The sequence below is a fragment of the Cyprinodon tularosa genome, unplaced genomic scaffold (assembly GCF_016077235.1).
Source record: "Cyprinodon tularosa strain WSP-4 unplaced genomic scaffold, ASM1607723v1 ctg37, whole genome shotgun sequence".
Classification (NCBI taxonomy): domain Eukaryota; kingdom Metazoa; phylum Chordata; class Actinopteri; order Cyprinodontiformes; family Cyprinodontidae; genus Cyprinodon; species Cyprinodon tularosa.
In genome coordinates, this window is record NW_024039085.1 from 1852250 (window position 1) to 1871127 (window position 18878).

General features: G+C 37.2%; 2 protein-coding genes across 2 annotated transcripts in view; both read left to right on the forward strand.

The window, feature by feature from the left end:
- The window catches only part of rassf4a (Ras association domain family member 4a), a 40290-nt gene extending 30371 nt beyond the window's left edge, over positions 1-9919 (forward strand). Inside the window, exons 4-11 of the mRNA XM_038296336.1 lie at positions 1583-1689; positions 3705-3784; positions 4333-4502; positions 4898-4999; positions 5078-5129; positions 5213-5334; positions 6834-6931; positions 9500-9919. Coding sequence (XP_038152264.1) covers positions 1583-1689; positions 3705-3784; positions 4333-4502; positions 4898-4999; positions 5078-5129; positions 5213-5334; positions 6834-6931; positions 9500-9569 — 801 coding nt within the window. The 3' untranslated portion in view covers positions 9570-9919. The remainder of the gene's footprint in view (positions 1-1582; positions 1690-3704; positions 3785-4332; positions 4503-4897; positions 5000-5077; positions 5130-5212; positions 5335-6833; positions 6932-9499) is intronic.
- Positions 9920-13004: 3085 nt separating this feature from the next.
- Positions 13005-18827, forward strand: LOC119790662 (peroxisomal N(1)-acetyl-spermine/spermidine oxidase-like). The gene is made up of 10 exons (XM_038296295.1): positions 13005-13489; positions 14213-14389; positions 14478-14608; positions 14712-14899; positions 15934-16115; positions 16344-16513; positions 16744-16829; positions 16910-17022; positions 18024-18175; positions 18289-18827. The coding sequence occupies exons 1-10, from the start codon at positions 13336-13338 to the stop codon at positions 18433-18435; spliced, it is 1500 nt and encodes a 499-aa protein (XP_038152223.1). The 5' UTR covers positions 13005-13335; the 3' UTR covers positions 18436-18827.
- The last annotated feature ends 51 nt before the right edge of the window (positions 18828-18878 follow it).

An 18878-nucleotide genomic window follows, 5' to 3' on the forward strand; every position in this document is an offset into this window, starting at 1 on the left:
ATTGACTGTTGCATTATGGGCCTGCTTTCCAACTGATTTATACCCAATGTTAGTATATCTGCCTGCTCAGGCTAGAACTGAGCCTTACCCTCCTTGGACCAATTCACCACGTATGCATGTGTGCTGTGTAATACCGGGTATCCAAGTAAATACAGAGTCAGTGTTGCCAATGTCGATACCTGTTTTTTATATTTAAGCTTGATGTATCATGAAACTATTGACCTTTTTATTTTTATTATTTTTACTTTACTATTACAAATGATCAATGGAACATTAACCAATCAAGGTGTTAATGCAATGTGTAATGTGTAAAACAAAAATCTTAAGATGATCAAACAAAATTAGCTCACCACAACAAATATTGGTTGTTTGTCTGAGCCAAGTGATGATACAAGACGGTGACGAGAGAGGAGGGGAGGGGGAGCAGCGAAGTGCTGTGACACAGACTGGGAGACTTTGGTGAAACTGTTCTGGGAGGTCTTTGCTGGTTGGTAGTAGGTGGTCTTACTGATGAGGGTTGGTGTAGGCCCTGGGTTGTCAATGGGACTGCTTCATGGGCCTTGAGTGGGTGGATCAGAGGACCTCTGTGCCCTCACCTGTTCCTTTTTGGCCTGGGGGCTATAGCTCCTTAATTCACTAACAAATTTAGTCAACATGGTTTCCCAAGAACACATTGTTGCACCAGGGGATGCATTTGTCTGTCCTAAGCTGCTGGGGCCTTCTAGAGCTGGATCCACCCTTTCTTTGTTGAGTGTTTCTGGTGAAGAATCTCAGTCATCCAGGTCATAGTCATTCCAAAAAAAAAAGCTTAAAACAATCCACTGGACCTTTTTTCCAAAGTCCAAAGTACCAAAGTTGGAAACAGAGTCCAGTGGATTGTTTTTAATTTTTGTTTTAATTTGTTGGGTAATGTGTTTTGCAGGCGTTTTACCATTGTTACTACTCTGACAACTGGGCACGTCCAGGTGCCTACATACAGTCAACACTAATAAACCTATTTTTACACATACAGTCACTCACCCACACAGACCGAAACACAAATAATCCAAATATTTCAAAGTCATGCAAAGGCAGGTTACTATTACATCAATGTGTGCTTTTGAGACTGGATCATCATTCAATTAGGATTCCATCCTGAGATATTTTTTTGTAGAGCTAATCTGTCCTGGCATGTTAGGCAATCACCTTCTCTATATGATATGCCTAAAATGCCACAACAGTACACATAAAAAAGGAAAGAAGCGATATTTTATTCTGAATGGTGATATATTTTATTTTCTGAAATTAGGTTTATGTATGTCAAATGATTAGCCTCCCCCTGCATCTACGTGACCTAGAGCCATTCGTTGTTTTGTTCTTTCTGATGGTGCCTCAGACATGACTTCCCCCCCGCACTGTGGAAAAAAGGGGTGTCCAACCTCACTGATTTTTCTCCAGTTTTCAAGGGCTTATTTTGCAGCTGTATGCGACTGTTTCAGCACGTACACCTCAAAATGAGCCGACGTGGCAGTCAGCCAAGTAGGATATCCTCCATGAACATTGCTGCATTTTGTCATTGTTCTGTGTGCTTTTCTTTGTGCAGGAGGATGGAGAGCTCATCTTAGAGGGGTTGCTGAATATTTACTGGGGTCTCCGCCGGCCAATAAGACTTCAGATGTTTGATGACAACGAAAGATTTCGGCTTAACAGGTTAAGCAGTCTGATTCATACTAATATACAGCTGCCTTAATGGCCTCAACTAACAATAGAGGATCTTATGAGAGCAACACTCTGAACAGGGCAACTCTCATATTAGTTGGCAACCCAATTATTTTATTATGTGAAATAAAGATACAAAAAAGGTTATAAATGAAAAAAACAAAATAGCTTTTTTATATAATATAATTTAAACAGCAATAAATTCACTAAAATGGTTAACTTATTGTAAAGAAGTTGTCTCAGAATGGTAGTTGGCTGTACTAATTTACTTACAAATAAGTCATATATAACAATCTTTCACTTTGATTAAAAAAATGTGTTTTAGCTAAATGGATTAGAAGCGTGTCTTTTAGAAACGTTGAACCAAACCATTACCCTATTTCTCAGTTTATTCTAAAATACAGGTGTGAGTGGCAGCTTATTTAGATGATTCTTTTCTAAGTCGAGTACAGACCTTTGGTACTGACACACTATGAATCATGACTGTATCCACCTAAACGTTTTGATGAATAGAAAGTCCGGAGGCCTAAAAGCAGGTGTGTAGAAACATAAAGCTGCCACCATAGTTGTAGAAGAATAGACATATATCATGTTAAAAAAGGGAACTTTACTGTGCTATTTAATATTTTCTTTTTTTAAGTCTGACCAGTTCAGTGATGTAATTTGTTTTCTGTAATATCTTTATTGAACAAACAAAAAAAACTTGAAGATATTGCTAGAATAATATAGTTGTTCTATTTTAACAGGATATAATACAACTTTTCCAAAACACAAAACAGAAAAGGCTTGCATTAAAATCACATGTGAGGTCGACAGGCGGATTGGTGCAGCGTCTGCCGTGAAGCGGGCGCTGTACCGGTCCGTCGTGGTGAAGAGAGAGCTGAGTCAAAAAGCGAAGCTCTCGATTTACCGGTCGATCTACGTTCCTACCCTCATCTATGGTCATGAACTCTGGGTCATGACCGAAAGAACGAGATCGCGGATACAAGCGGCCGAAATGGGTTTCCTCCGTAGTGTGGCTGGGCTCTCCCTTAGAGATAGGTTGAGAAGCTCGGTCATCCGGGAGGGACTCGGAGTAGAGCCGCTGCTCCTCCACGTCGAGAGGAGCCAGTTGAGGTGGCTTGGGCATCTGTTTAGGATGCCTCCTGGACGCCTCCCTGGTGAGGTGTTCCGGGCACGTCCTACCGGGGGGAGGCCCCGGGGAAGACCCAGGACACGCTGGAGAGACTATGTTTCTCGGCTGGCCTGGGAACGCCTCGGGGTTCCTCCTGAAGAGCTGGAAGAAGGGGCTGGGGAGAGGGAAGTCTGGGCCTCCCTTCTTAAGCTGCTGCCCCCGCGACCCGACCCCGGATAAGCGGAGGAAGATGGATGGATGGATGGATGGATGGATGGATGGATGGATGGATAAAATCACATAATAAAAGTCTGGTACAGACATCAGTGAAGCAACAACAAGACGAAGATGACTAACCTGTCAAGGCGTGATCTAAAAGAAGCCCAAATATTTATATAAAATGTTAGATTTGATACAGAAATCAAAATACGTTTTTCAAAGATTATAGTCACAGAAATGTTTATTTGTATGATATTAAAAGGCAGTCATAGCGGAGTGAGACAAAGGTGGTCTGTGGATGCTTTAGCCACACAGTTTAAATGTTTCATTAGCAACAAAATTAGTATTTGGTTGCTTTAACCTTATTAATAAATAGGATGCACTGAACATTTGGTTACCCTGAAATTACTGAGTTTTAATTTGACACAATGAAATTTTACTCTTTTCTTAGATTTATTTAGACATGAAAACTTGAAATGATATTAATACCTAATGATAACTATAAGAGATGGATAATTTTATTATATTTGTAAGTTATGTGATACCCAAGAAACAAGCAAATGGCCTTAAGTGCTGAACAATTTTAAATTTTTTTAAGTGCAAAAAAAAAAAATGCTGATTGGGCACAAATTTAAGATTAAAATAATAAGGTAGATTTTTTTTTTTTTTTCAGGAATGAAATATCTACTGTGGCAAAGCAGACATCTGCAGAGTCCAACAATAACTCCCTGAGCAGAGCGGGGAGGCCAGCTGGTGAGCATAAACACGTGCAGTCACCCCTTTGCCCCTCCCAACACAAACCTGCTGGATTAACATAGATTACACGAGGAAAGAGATTAAAACCTCACATGCGCTTCAATCAGCACGTCTTGTGGAAAGCTTGGCTCACGTGTTATACTGTATGTTATCTCTATCCCAGCTAAAGCATCAGATCAGATCAGTAACACATGATAAACAAAATTAGACTACTTATGCCCATCACAGTAGCTTTTATTAGCAGTCTGTTCAGCTTCCTGTGCCTTACGACAGATAACAGAGTATACTCTATTTTTTCTGATTTTATTTGCATGTCTTGACTCAATGAGCTCTATTTATCCCACATCCATTAGTGAATAATATAAAAATTTGATTAAAATGTGAATCATTTCAATGGCTTATACTTATTTTATATCTCTCTACTGAATTTTGATTTTATGATGTCATTCAAACGTCTGATGGACTATTTTAGAATTGTTGTAGTAATGTCACTTTACGAAATATATGTAAACAGATTAGAGATCTGGTTTAAATGTAACTTTTAGATAGTGATTATGTTGGACAAGAGGAAGAGGATTCCCCTCAGCTGCTGAGGACCAGGAGTGATGCTTCCTTCATGCGTGTTCAAAGGAGGTCAAACACCCATACTGCCAGAGACCTGCAGCGCCTGAGAACACATAGGTTCTCAATCAACGGTCACTTCTACAACCACAAGGTACAATAAACAAAACACACCCAATAAGTCATGCCCTCATGTTAATGTATCCCCCCTGCTGACATATCCCCAGGTGCACAAGGGCGGCGGTTTCCTCTGACTGTACTTCTACTAAGTTTCATAATGGTCTGCCCTGGGCCAGCCTTAATATGCGTAACACAAAAAAAGCTTAAGACAAAGTTACCCTCATTAGCTTCTACTTGATTCAGCATGAGCTAATGTTGATGTTGAACACAGTCCAGCTGCAGATGAAGGGATATCCTTTCTCTCTTTGCTTTCCTGGCCAAAATGTCCGAGATGTTCATGTTCAGGAACATGCACTCAACGTTACAAGTGTACTAAAACAGAGTGTACTTTACCAAGATGTAAACTGATTGATTTTTCTCTACATTCAGACGTCTGTTTTCACCCCTGCTTATGGTTCGGTCACTAATGTTCGCGTAAACAGCTCAATGACGACCGGACAAGTGCTCAACCTGCTGCTACACAAGTTTAGGGTGAGCAGAGATCCTCGAAACAGTTATTTCTATACAGATAAATGATTTATGAAATGATTTATATTTGTTTTGTTTAAGGTTGAGAATAATTCTGAAGACTTTGTCCTTTACATGGTGCATGAATCTGGGGGTAGGTCTGTTATTACTGTGTTTTTTTGTAGCTTTTTCAAGGTTTATAAGCAGATTTTTTTCCCTTTGTCTCTGACCTTTTAGAAAGGACACGACTGAAGGATGATGAACACCCTTTGGTGACTCGTGTGCTCTATGGGCCGTGTGAAAAAATCTCCAAAATCTTTATTACAGAAGTCGACCTGGGAGAGGAAGTTACGTACGATGTGAGTCTGTTTTCTTATCCCGCTCAACACAAATTATGCTTTTTTTAATATAATTTGATCTCAGCACAACAAAAAAATGGGCCAATGATGAATAGTTGGGTTAAATTAGGAAACTGATGAATGACGTCCTGTTTTGGGACAAATCTAACAATGGACTAAGGAGATTGAAGATCTATTGTGTTCCTGTTGGATTTATTCTGTGCTTTGAAAAAGCTTTCTTCCCCTTTAAATGTTCCACATTTTGCTATGTTAAAACCCCAGTCTTCAAATGTATGTTCTCATTTTATTCAATGTATAAACACAAATTATTTTATACATATTGATTTGATGGAAAATGATCAAAGTTTTAAATATTTCTTTTTCTAATAAAAACCTAAACAGTGAGGAGTCCATTTGTATTCTGCCCCTTTTCTGTGATATCCCGAAATAACATCCAGTAGCATATTACAGACTAAAAAGTAATACTTCATGAAAAGTTTAGGAAATAAAGACCATATGTGTGTAATTAGTTTACATGAAAGGTTTGACACAATTGTCAGACTTCTTTACTTATCGCCCCTAAATAAAATCCAATGCAACCGGTTGTTTAACTAGTAAGCAGAGACCACCTGTGTATAATGTTATTCTCAGTCTAAATACAGGTCTTCCATAAAGGCTTCAGATGATTAGGAAATGAAGATAAGTATAAAAAAAAACGATGTAACACAAGGTAGCAGCAGAAAGGTCAGATTAAGGTCGTGGAAAAGTTTAAAGCTAGTCAGATTATCAAACAATATGCAATCTTTTAATTTGAACATCTCATTAAGTTCAACCGGCAACTGTTAACCGGCCATGATATGGCCTTCCATGTACATGAGCAGGTCAGCAAGAGGAGCGTTTATGACAGAAGTCAAGAGACCTTTAGGTGCTGCAGAGATCAGAGACTCAGATTGGATAAGGTGTATGCCACAAAGCTACATTTTATGGATAGGTGACAAGAAAAAGTCCTTTAAAAAAAAAAAAAACATTGCACACCATCCCACTTTAAAGAAAAGTGGTGACAGCATTGTGCTGTCAGGATGCTGTTGTTTTAAGCAAGGACAGGAAGTTCAAAGTATATTGGATGATAAATGACAAAACAAAGAAATGGAGGAAGAAAATCTGGATTTAGACTTGAGCTGAGGTTCAATGTCCAGCAGAAGACTCGCAGGACAAAGAAAATAGATTCATCTAAAAACAGGACAATCTTAAAGGTTCAGCTTTTGGCATGATAATGACTCTAAACATATGGTTTCAAAAGGATATTTTAGATCAATGCATTGTTTTGAGTAAAATGGCTTAGTCAAAGTCAAGATCTCAATCCAATAGAGAACTTCTGAATGATTTGGGCATTCTAAATATTGTCCCTTAATGTTTAAAATGTCATTTTGTGAGTGTAGAGTCCTATAATATCCTATAATAATATGAGAAACACGCAAATATCTATTTTACATGTCCATTTGATTTCCTTTCCCTTACAGGTTGCTCAATACATCAAATTTGAGATCCCTGTTTTGGACAGTTTTGTGGAGAAACTCAAAGAGGAAGAGGAACGTGAAATAATCAAACTGACCAAGAAGTAAGTAAATAGTAACTGCTTAGCAAAATACATTCCTGAACTATAGAATTTACTGTGCATTATGTAAATCTAATACATGTCTGACATTTGTAGACTTTACATAAGAAAATCTAGAAAGTCCAGCATGGCCCCACAAGTGAAATGGGAAAAATTTTGCTTCTTAATGTTTTTTTTTATTAACACATAATAGCCATAATGTTTGAAGAGTCATATTTTGTTATGAACAGATTTCTAAAGATATGACTGAAGGTTTATAATACTCTTATATTTGTGTATGGTTCCCTGTCAAAAACTCATTTATTTAACCCCTTGTGTACCCAAAGATTAATATTTATTAAATGGTCTGTGTCTTTGCTGCAACTTTATAATTTATGAATCTAAATTAAATCTTTATCTTTTTGTTTATTCTGTGCAAAGGTAGACATGTGTTATTCTGCACTTCTGTTACCTAGTTTTTGTCCTTATGTCCTCTCTTTCGGATGTTAGCAATCCAAAAATAAAATGTTAATAAAACATTTTAAATAAATGTCAATCAAACTCATTTGCACAGGGACAGATAAAACCTTTCAATTAACCAAACATTACCCACAACATATCAGACTCACTAACACTTTTAGATAACTATTTTCATTAATTTAGAATGAAATTATTCACTTACTTGTTTCATAGTATACTGCACTTGCACTATTCACCATTGTTTGCTCCATTTCCCTCTGAGCACAGAGGAGCCAACTTGTTTGGTCTCACAACGAACCACGAGATACAATTGGTTATGTTACAGCAGACTGAGCCTTCCAACCAGGGAAAAAGAAGGCTGAATACAAAGTAGTCTATTACTGAATTCGAATTCATGGGCTGTGTCCTCCGAAGGCCAGATTTTTGTCGGCCGATTACATCATAGCGCGGCGCCGAGGTCTGTTCGGATTGCAAGACTCCTCGCATGCAGCTGATACCAATGCAGCCTTCTTTTTGCTCGTTTTGAAGGACAGGTCCGGTGTATTCTATGTAGCCTTGGGTATCCCATGATTCATTGTCCAAAGTCCAAGCAAGCCGGCTGCTCCGTGCTCAATTAATGAAAATAGTTGTTTTAAATGCTTATTGAGTCAGATATGTGGTGGGTAATGTTTGGTTTATTGAAATGTTTTTATCCGTCCCTGTGTAAATGGGTTTGGCTGATATTTAAGGACAGATTTGCACCATGTTTTTTCTCCCACACTGTTTACATTTGATCGCTGCTGTACTTTAAGAAATAGAAATGTCATGAAAGCTGTACAAAACGAAATTTCATTTTGTATACACTCTGTGTATACAAAATGACAATAAAAGTTGTCTAAATCTAGGATTCTAATATATTTGCAGTGTTGGGGACTATAAATCTGATACGATACTGCTATTGAAGTTCCTCGAAAATTTTATTAACACCCAAAACAGCAGTGAGAAGTTCAGTAATCAATCTATTCCTGGGTCTGCATCCTTGGAGGATGCAGCCTCTAAAATCAAACACACCCTTTGAATCAAAACAGGCCACAGTGCCATGCTATGATGTAATCGGCTGATGAATCTGGGCTTCAGAGGACACACCAGTAGTTCAAACCAACTACAAGTGACTTGAAAATCACAGTTTGACAATGCAGGGCGCTGGTTCCCATGGGAAATGCTGTCTTTCTTCAATCAAAACACTATATCTTTTTTCCACTTTGGGTAAACAAAATCAAGCAAAACTAAAAGCCCTTTAGAACTGCTTTAATGCTGTCATAATCTATAATTTAATGTACTTTCCACCCATCTGCCATAAGGAAATTTGGTGACTAGTAAATGTTTTACACCAGTAGGAGGTTCATGGAGTCATATTGATATGATGTTTATATTATCCCTTAATGCAGCTGATACCAACTAAACTGGCTTAAATTATATGAAGAAATTATTGAAAACAAGTTCTGATGTTTCTAGGAAAATGCTTACGTCATTGAATTGATACATTGGTGAGATTTCATTTTACAACCAGTAATGTTAATCCAAAATACCAATAGAATAAACAGAAAACACAGTGGTCAAGCTCCATACATAAGTACAATATTCATGTATTTTTCATAACAAAATTGAAATAAGTTTAAAATGGGAATACAAATCTGCAATATGGCACGCTGACCTGCAGCCTGATTTTCATTCTTATTAGAAGTATATAACGTTTGGCACATGCAGTTGACATTTTAGGGGGGGGGGGAACTCCCATACTCCCAGAAGATAGTTAATATTATGACTATAGGAATTGTTTTTATATTTTTATTCACAATTAAGGAATATTATTACCAGGACTCAAAGACATTACTCATATGTAAACATTTCTTGAACTCCACAGGAACTCTTAAATTCACTGACAAGAACCATACATAGTACAACATCCAGAAGGACAAAATCCAAACCTGACCTAGTCTTTTAAGCAGATTTTACATTTTTAACCATTTACTGGACTTTAATAATATTATGAATCTGAAAATGTTTGTGTGTTCATAAGCCTCTGTATCTTTGTGTTTGATATTAATTGTGTGTTTTTTTTTCATCCTGCAGGTACAGTGCTCTGAAATCTATGATACTGCTTCAGCTCGAAGACAGAGATCTTAGCAGTGACAGAGTATGACTGTTTGTGTTTATATGACATACTGTTTGTGAGTGGGTGTGTGTGTCTATAAAAAAAGGAAAGGGTGGACAATACACTAATGACTGTTGATTTACTTTGGCAAGATTATCCGATACTGTAACGAATGTAAAACTGAACAAGTGCTTATATTGAAATTGTACTTTATAAACCACACATCTTTTCATTTTCTTTGTATATTTTGTATCATTCATCATTGTTTTATTATCACACTTTGTATATGTGCTTTTAATATTTACATATTTGGATAAAAATCAATTCTGAAAATATTTATAAATGATGTTTTTGTACTCCTTAAACATTTAATAAATCCTGCTGATATTTGTGCTGAATGCTGATGGTGAATCTCTCCTGGCACAAAACATAATAACCACAGTGAGTTCAAATCCCAAAGAATGTAAGATAATGGACCAAACACTTTTTTATTATTTCCTTGACTTCCATGAAAAGATAATCATTGTTTTTTTTCTAAGTAACCTTGCCCGCCAGCTAGTTCCCATGGGATATGTATGTGTGTCTATCAACATTACACAATAGAGGTATTCTGAGACGAGGCCATTTTCTTTTTCCCACAGTTTCACACGTGGGAAGGCTATTCTATTATTCGTAGAAGCCACAGTCAGGTGACTGTTGTTAAAATTAGATTATTGTTCTACTGCTTTTAACACACATTTAGATAATTCATTTGGACTATTTAGTAAAAACTTTAAATACATATATCAGTAGAATCAGTGATAGAAATGTCCACAAGGTAACCTATTTGAAACCAGACATGTTTTTACAATATATAAAACAACCTTTTTTTTTACTCACTGGCATCAAATCAGACCAAGCTTTTGCTGTTTGGAACATTGATCAGGGTAAGTGCAGAACTACGTGTTCTTAAATGATGATTTTATTACTTTAATGAAAATCACAACCTCACATAAACTAAGCGTTTAGACTTGTTTGTAGGTTATTTCATAGGTTCACATTATTTCAGTCTGTCCAGATAACTTAAAACGCTTTGATCATCTGTGTACGCAGATGATGACTTTGGTATCCCTGCAATAAAGATGTGAAATGCATATCAACGACAGAATGGAAAAATCAACTATGAAAATGAATGATTTAAACACCTATGCCAAGGCGGCCATAATGGTCTGCTTTTGCAAATCTGCTGGGCTATCTTCAAGCTCTGGGACATCAATTCCCAGAGCTGTATTCACAAAACAGAACACAAAAAACTAAAAGACAAAGCTCTCGATTTATATCTCGGTCAATGTTACCACCCTCACCTGTGGTCGTGAAATCTGGACCATGACAGAAAGAATGAGATCCTGGATACAGGAGGCTGAAATGCGCTCTCTGAGGAGAGTAGCTTGTTCACTGAGGAGAGGCCCAGAAAAGAACCGCTTCTCCTCCTCATCAAGAGGAGTCAGCAGAGGTGGCTCGGACATATTTTTCAGATACCCCTGGATGCTCCCGTGGGAGTTGTTCCAGGAACATTTCACCTAGAGTACGAACCAGGACACAATGGAGGACAGTTTTGCAGTCTCTGCTGAGATTGCTGCTTCCACCGACCCAGACTGGGATGAAGCGGAAGACGATCTGTACGAGTGTTTAAAAAAGCATTGAAGCTTTAAATATTGTTGAAGATTGTAAAAGGTTGTATTTTCAACATATTAAATAAGTACTGTCCCATGAAACAGTAAGCATCCAGACTGCAGTATGTGGGATAGAAGCATCATGTTCTGGTATAGCGAATATAAATTTCCTAAAATTACTTGAAAACGAAAAAATTTTGGGGGAAATACTCAAACTACGCCCAATACATTAGCCAGAAAGTTTAAGCTTCATCACAAATGGGTCTTCCAGATGGACAGTGACCCTAAGTACAACATACACTACAACTTTAGGTAGATCTATACCTTAATAGTATTGTGGAATATTTTCCCAAATTTTTTAAAGACCCGTCTACTCCACTTTATGTAGTTTATTTAAACACTGCTTTTTATTTTCTTGATAACCCTAAACAAATTGCAAGGTAAATATTTTTTTTAATGGAAGAAAAACCTTTTAGTATTTTCCAAGTGGTGTCTGGAACAACAGACACCAAATGGAAACATCTCTGGACTTGGGTTTTCTGTTTGTATGTAAGGGCCCTGTCACACCTTGACGATTTAGACAGCGTATGCCTGACGTCCTGCATAAATAGATTTATTTGATCGCTGCATTAACCTAGCTGCTGTTCCACACTCACCCTATGATTGATTGATTGATTGTCTTTATTGATCACAGTGGAGAAATGTACTTGTTACATACTATGATGCGGATGCAGTCTGGAGGAGTACTGACGGTTGAGCCTTTCATACCAAAACGCTGCCAATACACCATTAAACAGTAGCTGTAAGTTAGAAACACGTTCAGCGGTCGTCTGGAACATGTCAGATGGGTTGATATGCGTTGGGGATAAGTTTTTGATAAGTTATTCATAAGTTATACACATGTTAATCATAGATTTTGGATAAGCTAGACTTAAGATTTATGAGTAACTTACACTTAACATATATCAACGATCAAAAAACTTACCTGTAACTTATGACTCACCTACGAGCATATGTTGACATGTATGTCGTGCTTCAGCGTGCTCATAATACTAAACATGCCCATGACTTATCCAATGGGTGCCCTCATTTTTGCCAGATTTTTCGTACATCAGGCATAGGCTGTCTAAATCATCAAGGTTTGACAGGGGCTTAAATGGAGAAGCTACAACATTCTGGGCAGGTAGTAAATGCTGCAGGTTAGCTTGATCAAGTAAGAAAGTACAGAGTTACTCTAATGTCAAAGCCGTATCTGGCCCGTGAATTGTTTATCCATTGCCCCGTGAATGATATTTAATTACCATTAGAACCGGCCCACAGGCCACGGCCGCTTGTGCGTGCTGCTATAGTGTTGTGTTGCATGCACCAACACTACATTCCCAGGCGAAAACAAGATTGTGTTTTTCTTTTCTTTTATTTAAAATTTTTGGTTGTGCTTTGCATGTTTGGATTGTTTTGGTCTTTGCTTTTCCACCTTTAACAATCCAAGCTTGGCTGTCGGTGGAGTGCACTAACTGCACTATGCAACTGCTGCGCACAGGTGTCAGCAGAGGCTGATTAAAGCCGAAATGAAAGGAGCCTGGATGGAGGGAGGGGCGGATACAGGTAAAGCCAGGACATATAACTTTGGGTTTGGTTCTGCTACAAGCTTTAAAATTAGACGGCCAGCTTCCCCCAGATATTTATTACTTAAAAAATAAGTAATAAATAAATAAAACTGAAGATTATAAAAGACAATAAATAAACAAGGTAATTATAACAAAGCCGAACAAATAAATCAGCGCTCCAACTGACTATATATTGCTCTAATGTGAGCCAAAAGAATTGACAAAGGCTCCTGATAGATGTCGAAACGTCTTCAAAAAACTGAACGAGAGTCCGGCTTTTAAGCCCGTTTATGGTTAACCTTACTATTAACATAGGCGTTTTATGGACATGAGTCATTTTTTACAACCCTTCAGCCTTTGGTCGGACATAACAGGTGCAGCTAAGGGTTGTTTTTCATCCATTCACCTCTGGAACTCTTTCCAAGAAAGCTAGATTCTATATTTTAATAGCTCATAAATCTGTAAACTTAAAGCGCCTGCTGCCTGTGAGAACAGACAGGCACAAAGTGTGGAGCAACATAGAAAACACTTTACAGAATTTTATCTGAAGTAGCTATGGCTACAAATGTGGATTCAAAAGTAGTGATAGTAGGCTGTGGGATAGCAGGGATTGCTGCGGCTCAAAGGCTCCTTAAATCTGGGTTCTCTAATGTCCGGATCCTGGAGGCGACTCAAAGAAGTGGGGGAAGAATTAAGACATGCAGACTGGGTAAGAAGCCAAGCAAAAGATTCATTGGAGACTGTTAAATAAAGCAGCAAAATATAGCCCATGTATTATGTATGTATGTATGATATGTATGTATATGTATGTATGTTTTATAATAGCCTTCTGTAGTCTTATTGATAAATATCTATTTCTAAAAAAGGAAAGTCCCTGAGTGCCTTTATAAAGATTATTTGTTATTATGAACTGCGATCCTACATTTTATTTGCTTCAATTTATATGATTTGAATTCACAAAAAAAATATTAAAATGAACATCATTACTCTGTTACAGTTACTTAATTCAAAGATTACTATTTATTTAACGGTCCGTGTCTAATTGTATCATTCAATTCCATATTGAAGCTTTTGAAATATTTTATTTTTGTGCAGAGATAGTCATGCTCTTCTGCACTGCCTTAATGAAGTGTAGACATGTTGCAAGGAAGTTTTTACTGCATATGTTTGTTTTTTAACGCCCTGGATGTTTGCCATAACAAAAAAGGTGGAAATCAAGTGAAAAAAATCGCAAGAATTGTTAATCAAAGTTCAGTTTAAGATTTCATAAATGGAGACACTCTTGTGCCAAAAGAATAAGCTACCACTTGATGACTATGATTATGGCTTAAGGTTTTTGAGTAAATTATTGTTCTGTTTTCAAAAAACAAATCAATTCTGTAGTTTAACAGTTTAAATATAATTCTTTCACATCTTTGCTTTATTAACACAGGTAATACCAGTATAGAAATCGGTGCAGCTTTTATCCACGGTCCATCTGAGGAGAACCCAGTATTTTGTTTGGCCCGTGACTATAACCTCCTGGACCCTAAATGCCTCACTCCAGAGAATCAGTCTGTAGATGTTGGTGAATACCCTCCTCTGGTTCCCAACTGGTTCACCAGCTCAGGTGAGAGAATCACCTGTGCCAATTGACATTAAAACGATAGGACTTTGCAGAAAAAAAAAATTATTTTGGTGAATTTCATGAATCTCAGGTCAGAAGGTGAATCCCGAAAGCATGAATCCCGCGCTGGAGCTGTTTCATGAGCTTCTTCAAAATACTCCGCAATCTAAGACTCACAAACCAAGATCCTGGCCAAGTGTGGGGGATTTCATTAAATCTGAGGTACTATTTTATACAGGGAAAAATAATATGTTTTTGTTGTCCAAAGCAAGAAAGAGTATTAAGGTGCTTAGATGCTTTAAGTTCTTTTTCATCCTTCATACAGGTACGAAGGCGAGCAGCTAAGAGGTGGAAAGATAAAGATAAGAGCACCAGGAAGCTGCTTCTTGGTGCCATCAGTACAATGTTAAAGGAGGAATGCTGTTCAAGTGCTACAAACTCTATGGAGGAGCTGGATCTAGTAGGATTTTCTATGTACCAAAGTATCAAGGGAGTAGACTGCACATTTCCTAGGTTTGTATCTCTGGTGAACGTTAATTGGCTTGTAAGTACCAATGATGGCGGATAAAAAGCTATGCATCTTGATTGACAGTGACAAAACATCTGTGATATGCTTTACATTGAAGCCAGTTTAAGAAAAACCTGGCTCTGATTACTGGGAGGAACTAAAGATGCTTATTTTTGTTATTTTAATAGTGTGTTATATTCGTCATTCCATACTGACAGTTTTAACTGACGAGTATTATATATATCTTTACAATAACTACCTATTGCACCTTCAGGGGAAGTAATTAAAGTTTAGCAAATGTTTAATGAGGAAACCTTCATTCCCAGTTTCTCACTATGTATCATCTATAAAATGAAGCCAGGGGAGTGGTGGCTTAGTGCTTTGGGCATACAGTAGAGTTTGGAATCCTGCGGTTCTGAGTTCGAAAAGACCCCACACTGCTCACCGGGCCCCGCACAATGGCAGCCCACTACTCCCCAATGGGCTTGGTTAAATAAAAAGAGTTAATTTCATTGCTCTGTACTTGTGGCAGTGCAATGACAATAAAAGCTGAGAAATGAAATGCTGCTTAATAGCGATTGTTTCTAATCTCTTTTTTTGTGAAACCAATTCCACTTAATTGTTATCCAATAGCCCTTTATAAGATAAACATGTCAAATTGATAATAAGAATAGAGCAAAGTCTAGATTGCATAACACAATCCTATAGAAAAAACTGATTCAGTTACAAAATCACAATACAATAGTTAAATTAAAATCCATATTTTATTAGTTTGTAAGTTGTCTATCTAGAAGCTGAATAGTATAAAATTTAGTTTTCAGCAATCCCTCTTAGCATAGATAGCAGTCTTGTGCTCTGCCATGTTCACTCCTATTACATCTAATGATGTTAACTTTACACATTTCGTCACTTAGTTTCGTCAGTCAGTTAGTTCTATAGTTTCTATCTGTACTCTACGAGCCGCCCATAGGCTCTATGTATCGTTTTTCTCTGCCTGAGTTGTAGCCCTACTGATTATATCCATGCTATTGTCTTGCAGCGGCACAGAGGACTTAGTAAGCAACTTAATGTCAGAGCTCCCGGCTGACTTGGTGTCTTACAGTCGGCCTGTGCGCTGCATTCACTGGAGCAACAGAAAGAGCGGAGTGAATGCTGTGGTGGTAGAATGTGAGGATGGGGATAGAATCCCTGCTGACCATGTTATTGTGACTGTGTCTCTAGGTGGGCTTGTTTCCATACACAATACACATAATCACTATATCTATATAAATGGGAAAGGGGATTTTACAGAGTCAACCTCTTTTGTTTACATATTTAAGGCTTTGTGATCCGTTTTAACCAGATATACTTTTTTTTTTTTTTTTTTTTTACAAATAATCAAAAAGCTTTTAACATCTAATCAAAGCTTATAAAAAACTTTATATGTTTTGCTTCTTTTTTTTCATACAGGATACTTAAAGAAGCACCACTCTACTCTGTTTTCACCTCCTCTTCCCGCCCAGAAGCTTCGGTCGATTCATAAAATAGGATTTGGAACATGCGACAAAATCCATGTTGAGTTTGAATCCCCCTGGTGGGATGCTGACTGTGAAATCATCTATCTTCTGTGGGATGACGAGGTTTGTACAACCACTCTGTTAAAAGATCGAAATTGTATTATTTATAACAAAAATGTGTTTTACTTTTATTTGCTCTCAAAATCTTGAATAATCCTGTAGCAAAGAAGGTTTTTGCTTATGTTATTTTTAAATACACTTCAAACCAAGGCCTGATCCAGTTCTTTTAATGATATTTAATTCATAGCAAATATGTATGTTTTGGAGTATATGGATTTTTTTTTTTTTTTCAGGAAAATATTTCAGATCATGTGTTGGAAATAGGTGAAAAGTGGATCAGGAAGATCTCCTCGTTCACTGTGGTGAAACCCTCTCAAAGGTCAGCAACATTGCATGAAAAGCGACATTTAACAAGTCAGGACACAAACAGTTACATTACCAACCTTATGAACCCGACAGAGGCAGCCATGTTCTCTGTGGTTGGATTTCTGGACATGAGGCAGAGCATATGGAGATGCTTCCTGAGCAGGAAGTCAGGCGCTCTATCACCGAGCTGATACATACTTTCACAGGTGATCCTTACATCTTATCAGAGAAAAATAAGAGCCATTACACTTTTATTTTCCTAATAGGACTTTAATAAACAAAGTTAGTAAAAAAAAAAAAAAATTACCTAATAGAGTTTTACATTTATGGTTTTTGCAAGCAATTTAAAAATGACTTTTTTTCATAGGGCTGTGACCAATTGTCACATATTAACCCAATGTGATGTTCTCTGTAACGTTACAGCTTTGTGAAGCGCATGGAGCTTTTTACGGCGCAATACTGGAATAAACCTGTTAAAGTTAGTCATAGACTATAGAGTGGTGATGAAGTTCACCATCCAGTAGGGCAGCTCTAAACACATAACCAGAGCTTCAGTAGAGGGTTTTAGATAAAAGCCTTTTCATGCATTAAAATGACCAAGACTGAAACTAAATTAAGACTTAGAGTAAACTAAGTCTGGGGTATAACAGATATAAATGTATGCACTTGAAATGAAAAGGAGTGGAGACATAGCTCAAAATAAATGCAAAAAGAATCATTTTGAGTTCTACTGTGTTGGAACAGGAGGAATGAGTACAAATACAAATCATAGTGATTACATTTTTATTGGTTTACTGATAAATGAATCAAAAGCTGGAGTGACCCTCTCTCTTTACAGTACATCCACTTGCACATTTGTGAATACAATAACAAACAACTTTAAGTCATGTCTGGCATTCTAGTATTTTCTTATCTATTACATCTAACTATTAGCCACACTTTTCAGATTGGTACATTGACAAATAATATTCATTGAAGGCTTGTTCTTTCATTGCTGCTCCACTTCATAATGATACAGTATCTTACTATAAGTTTGTATGTTTCTAAGACATTTAAGTGTCTATTAACAAGTTCAAAGGGACAAATTAATGTTAAATAGTTTGGCTCTATGGTTTCCAGATATAAATTAAACTTGTATTATCATAAAGTATGTATTTAATTGTTTATTATCAAACTGACTGTTTTTAGCATAATATTCTGTGTTTAGGAGACCATACCATCACACCAAAGAGAATCGTGTGCAGTCGGTGGTTCCATGATCCCTGGACGTTAGGATCCTACTGTCATCCAGCAATCGGCTGTTCAGCACAGGATTTTAAGAACATGATGGGACCCCTGCCTGTAACAGGAGAGCAACAGGTTCACAGATTAACCTTTCTAGATAATTAAAGCTCATATTTGCTTAAAAAGTATTCATGCAAAAAAGACTGAATAGTAAACTGTTATTTATGGACCTTGTGGTTATGCTTCAGGCCCTACAGGTATTGTTTGCTGGTGAGGCGACTCATCCCAGCTATTACTCCAGCCTCCATGGAGCACTCCTCTCTGGGTGGAGAGAAGCTGACAGACTCATCTCTCATTATTCTGTCACATGTCCCCATCCTTCACAAAAGATTTAAACCTCCATAGCATAAAATAATATTTTTTATCCTTTTAAATTAAGTGAAACATCAATATCATTGTTAAAAGAAGGAACTCTAATCTAGTTTTCAGAACACACCAAAGCCACACATTGTAATAAACTGAGGCTTTGATAAGTGGCTAGAAATCTGTAGCAGGTTACAAATTTTCAGTAGGTACACCAATAGGCAATTAATCTGACTGGGATTTGATGTAACTTGGTCAGTGGTTCGATTCAAATGTTGATGGAGAAACAATTTGTGAATGGGAATGTCCACAGGGAACATCTGTAAAAAGTTTCCTGTTGAACAGACAAGGCTTACAGGAGCTGTAAGGACAAAAAAAAAAAAGCTTTAAAATATACAATGAATTAACTAATAGAGTACATCTGTATTAAAGCAGAATATCAAAATAAAATTTCTGTTGTAGTAGTGTTGTGTTT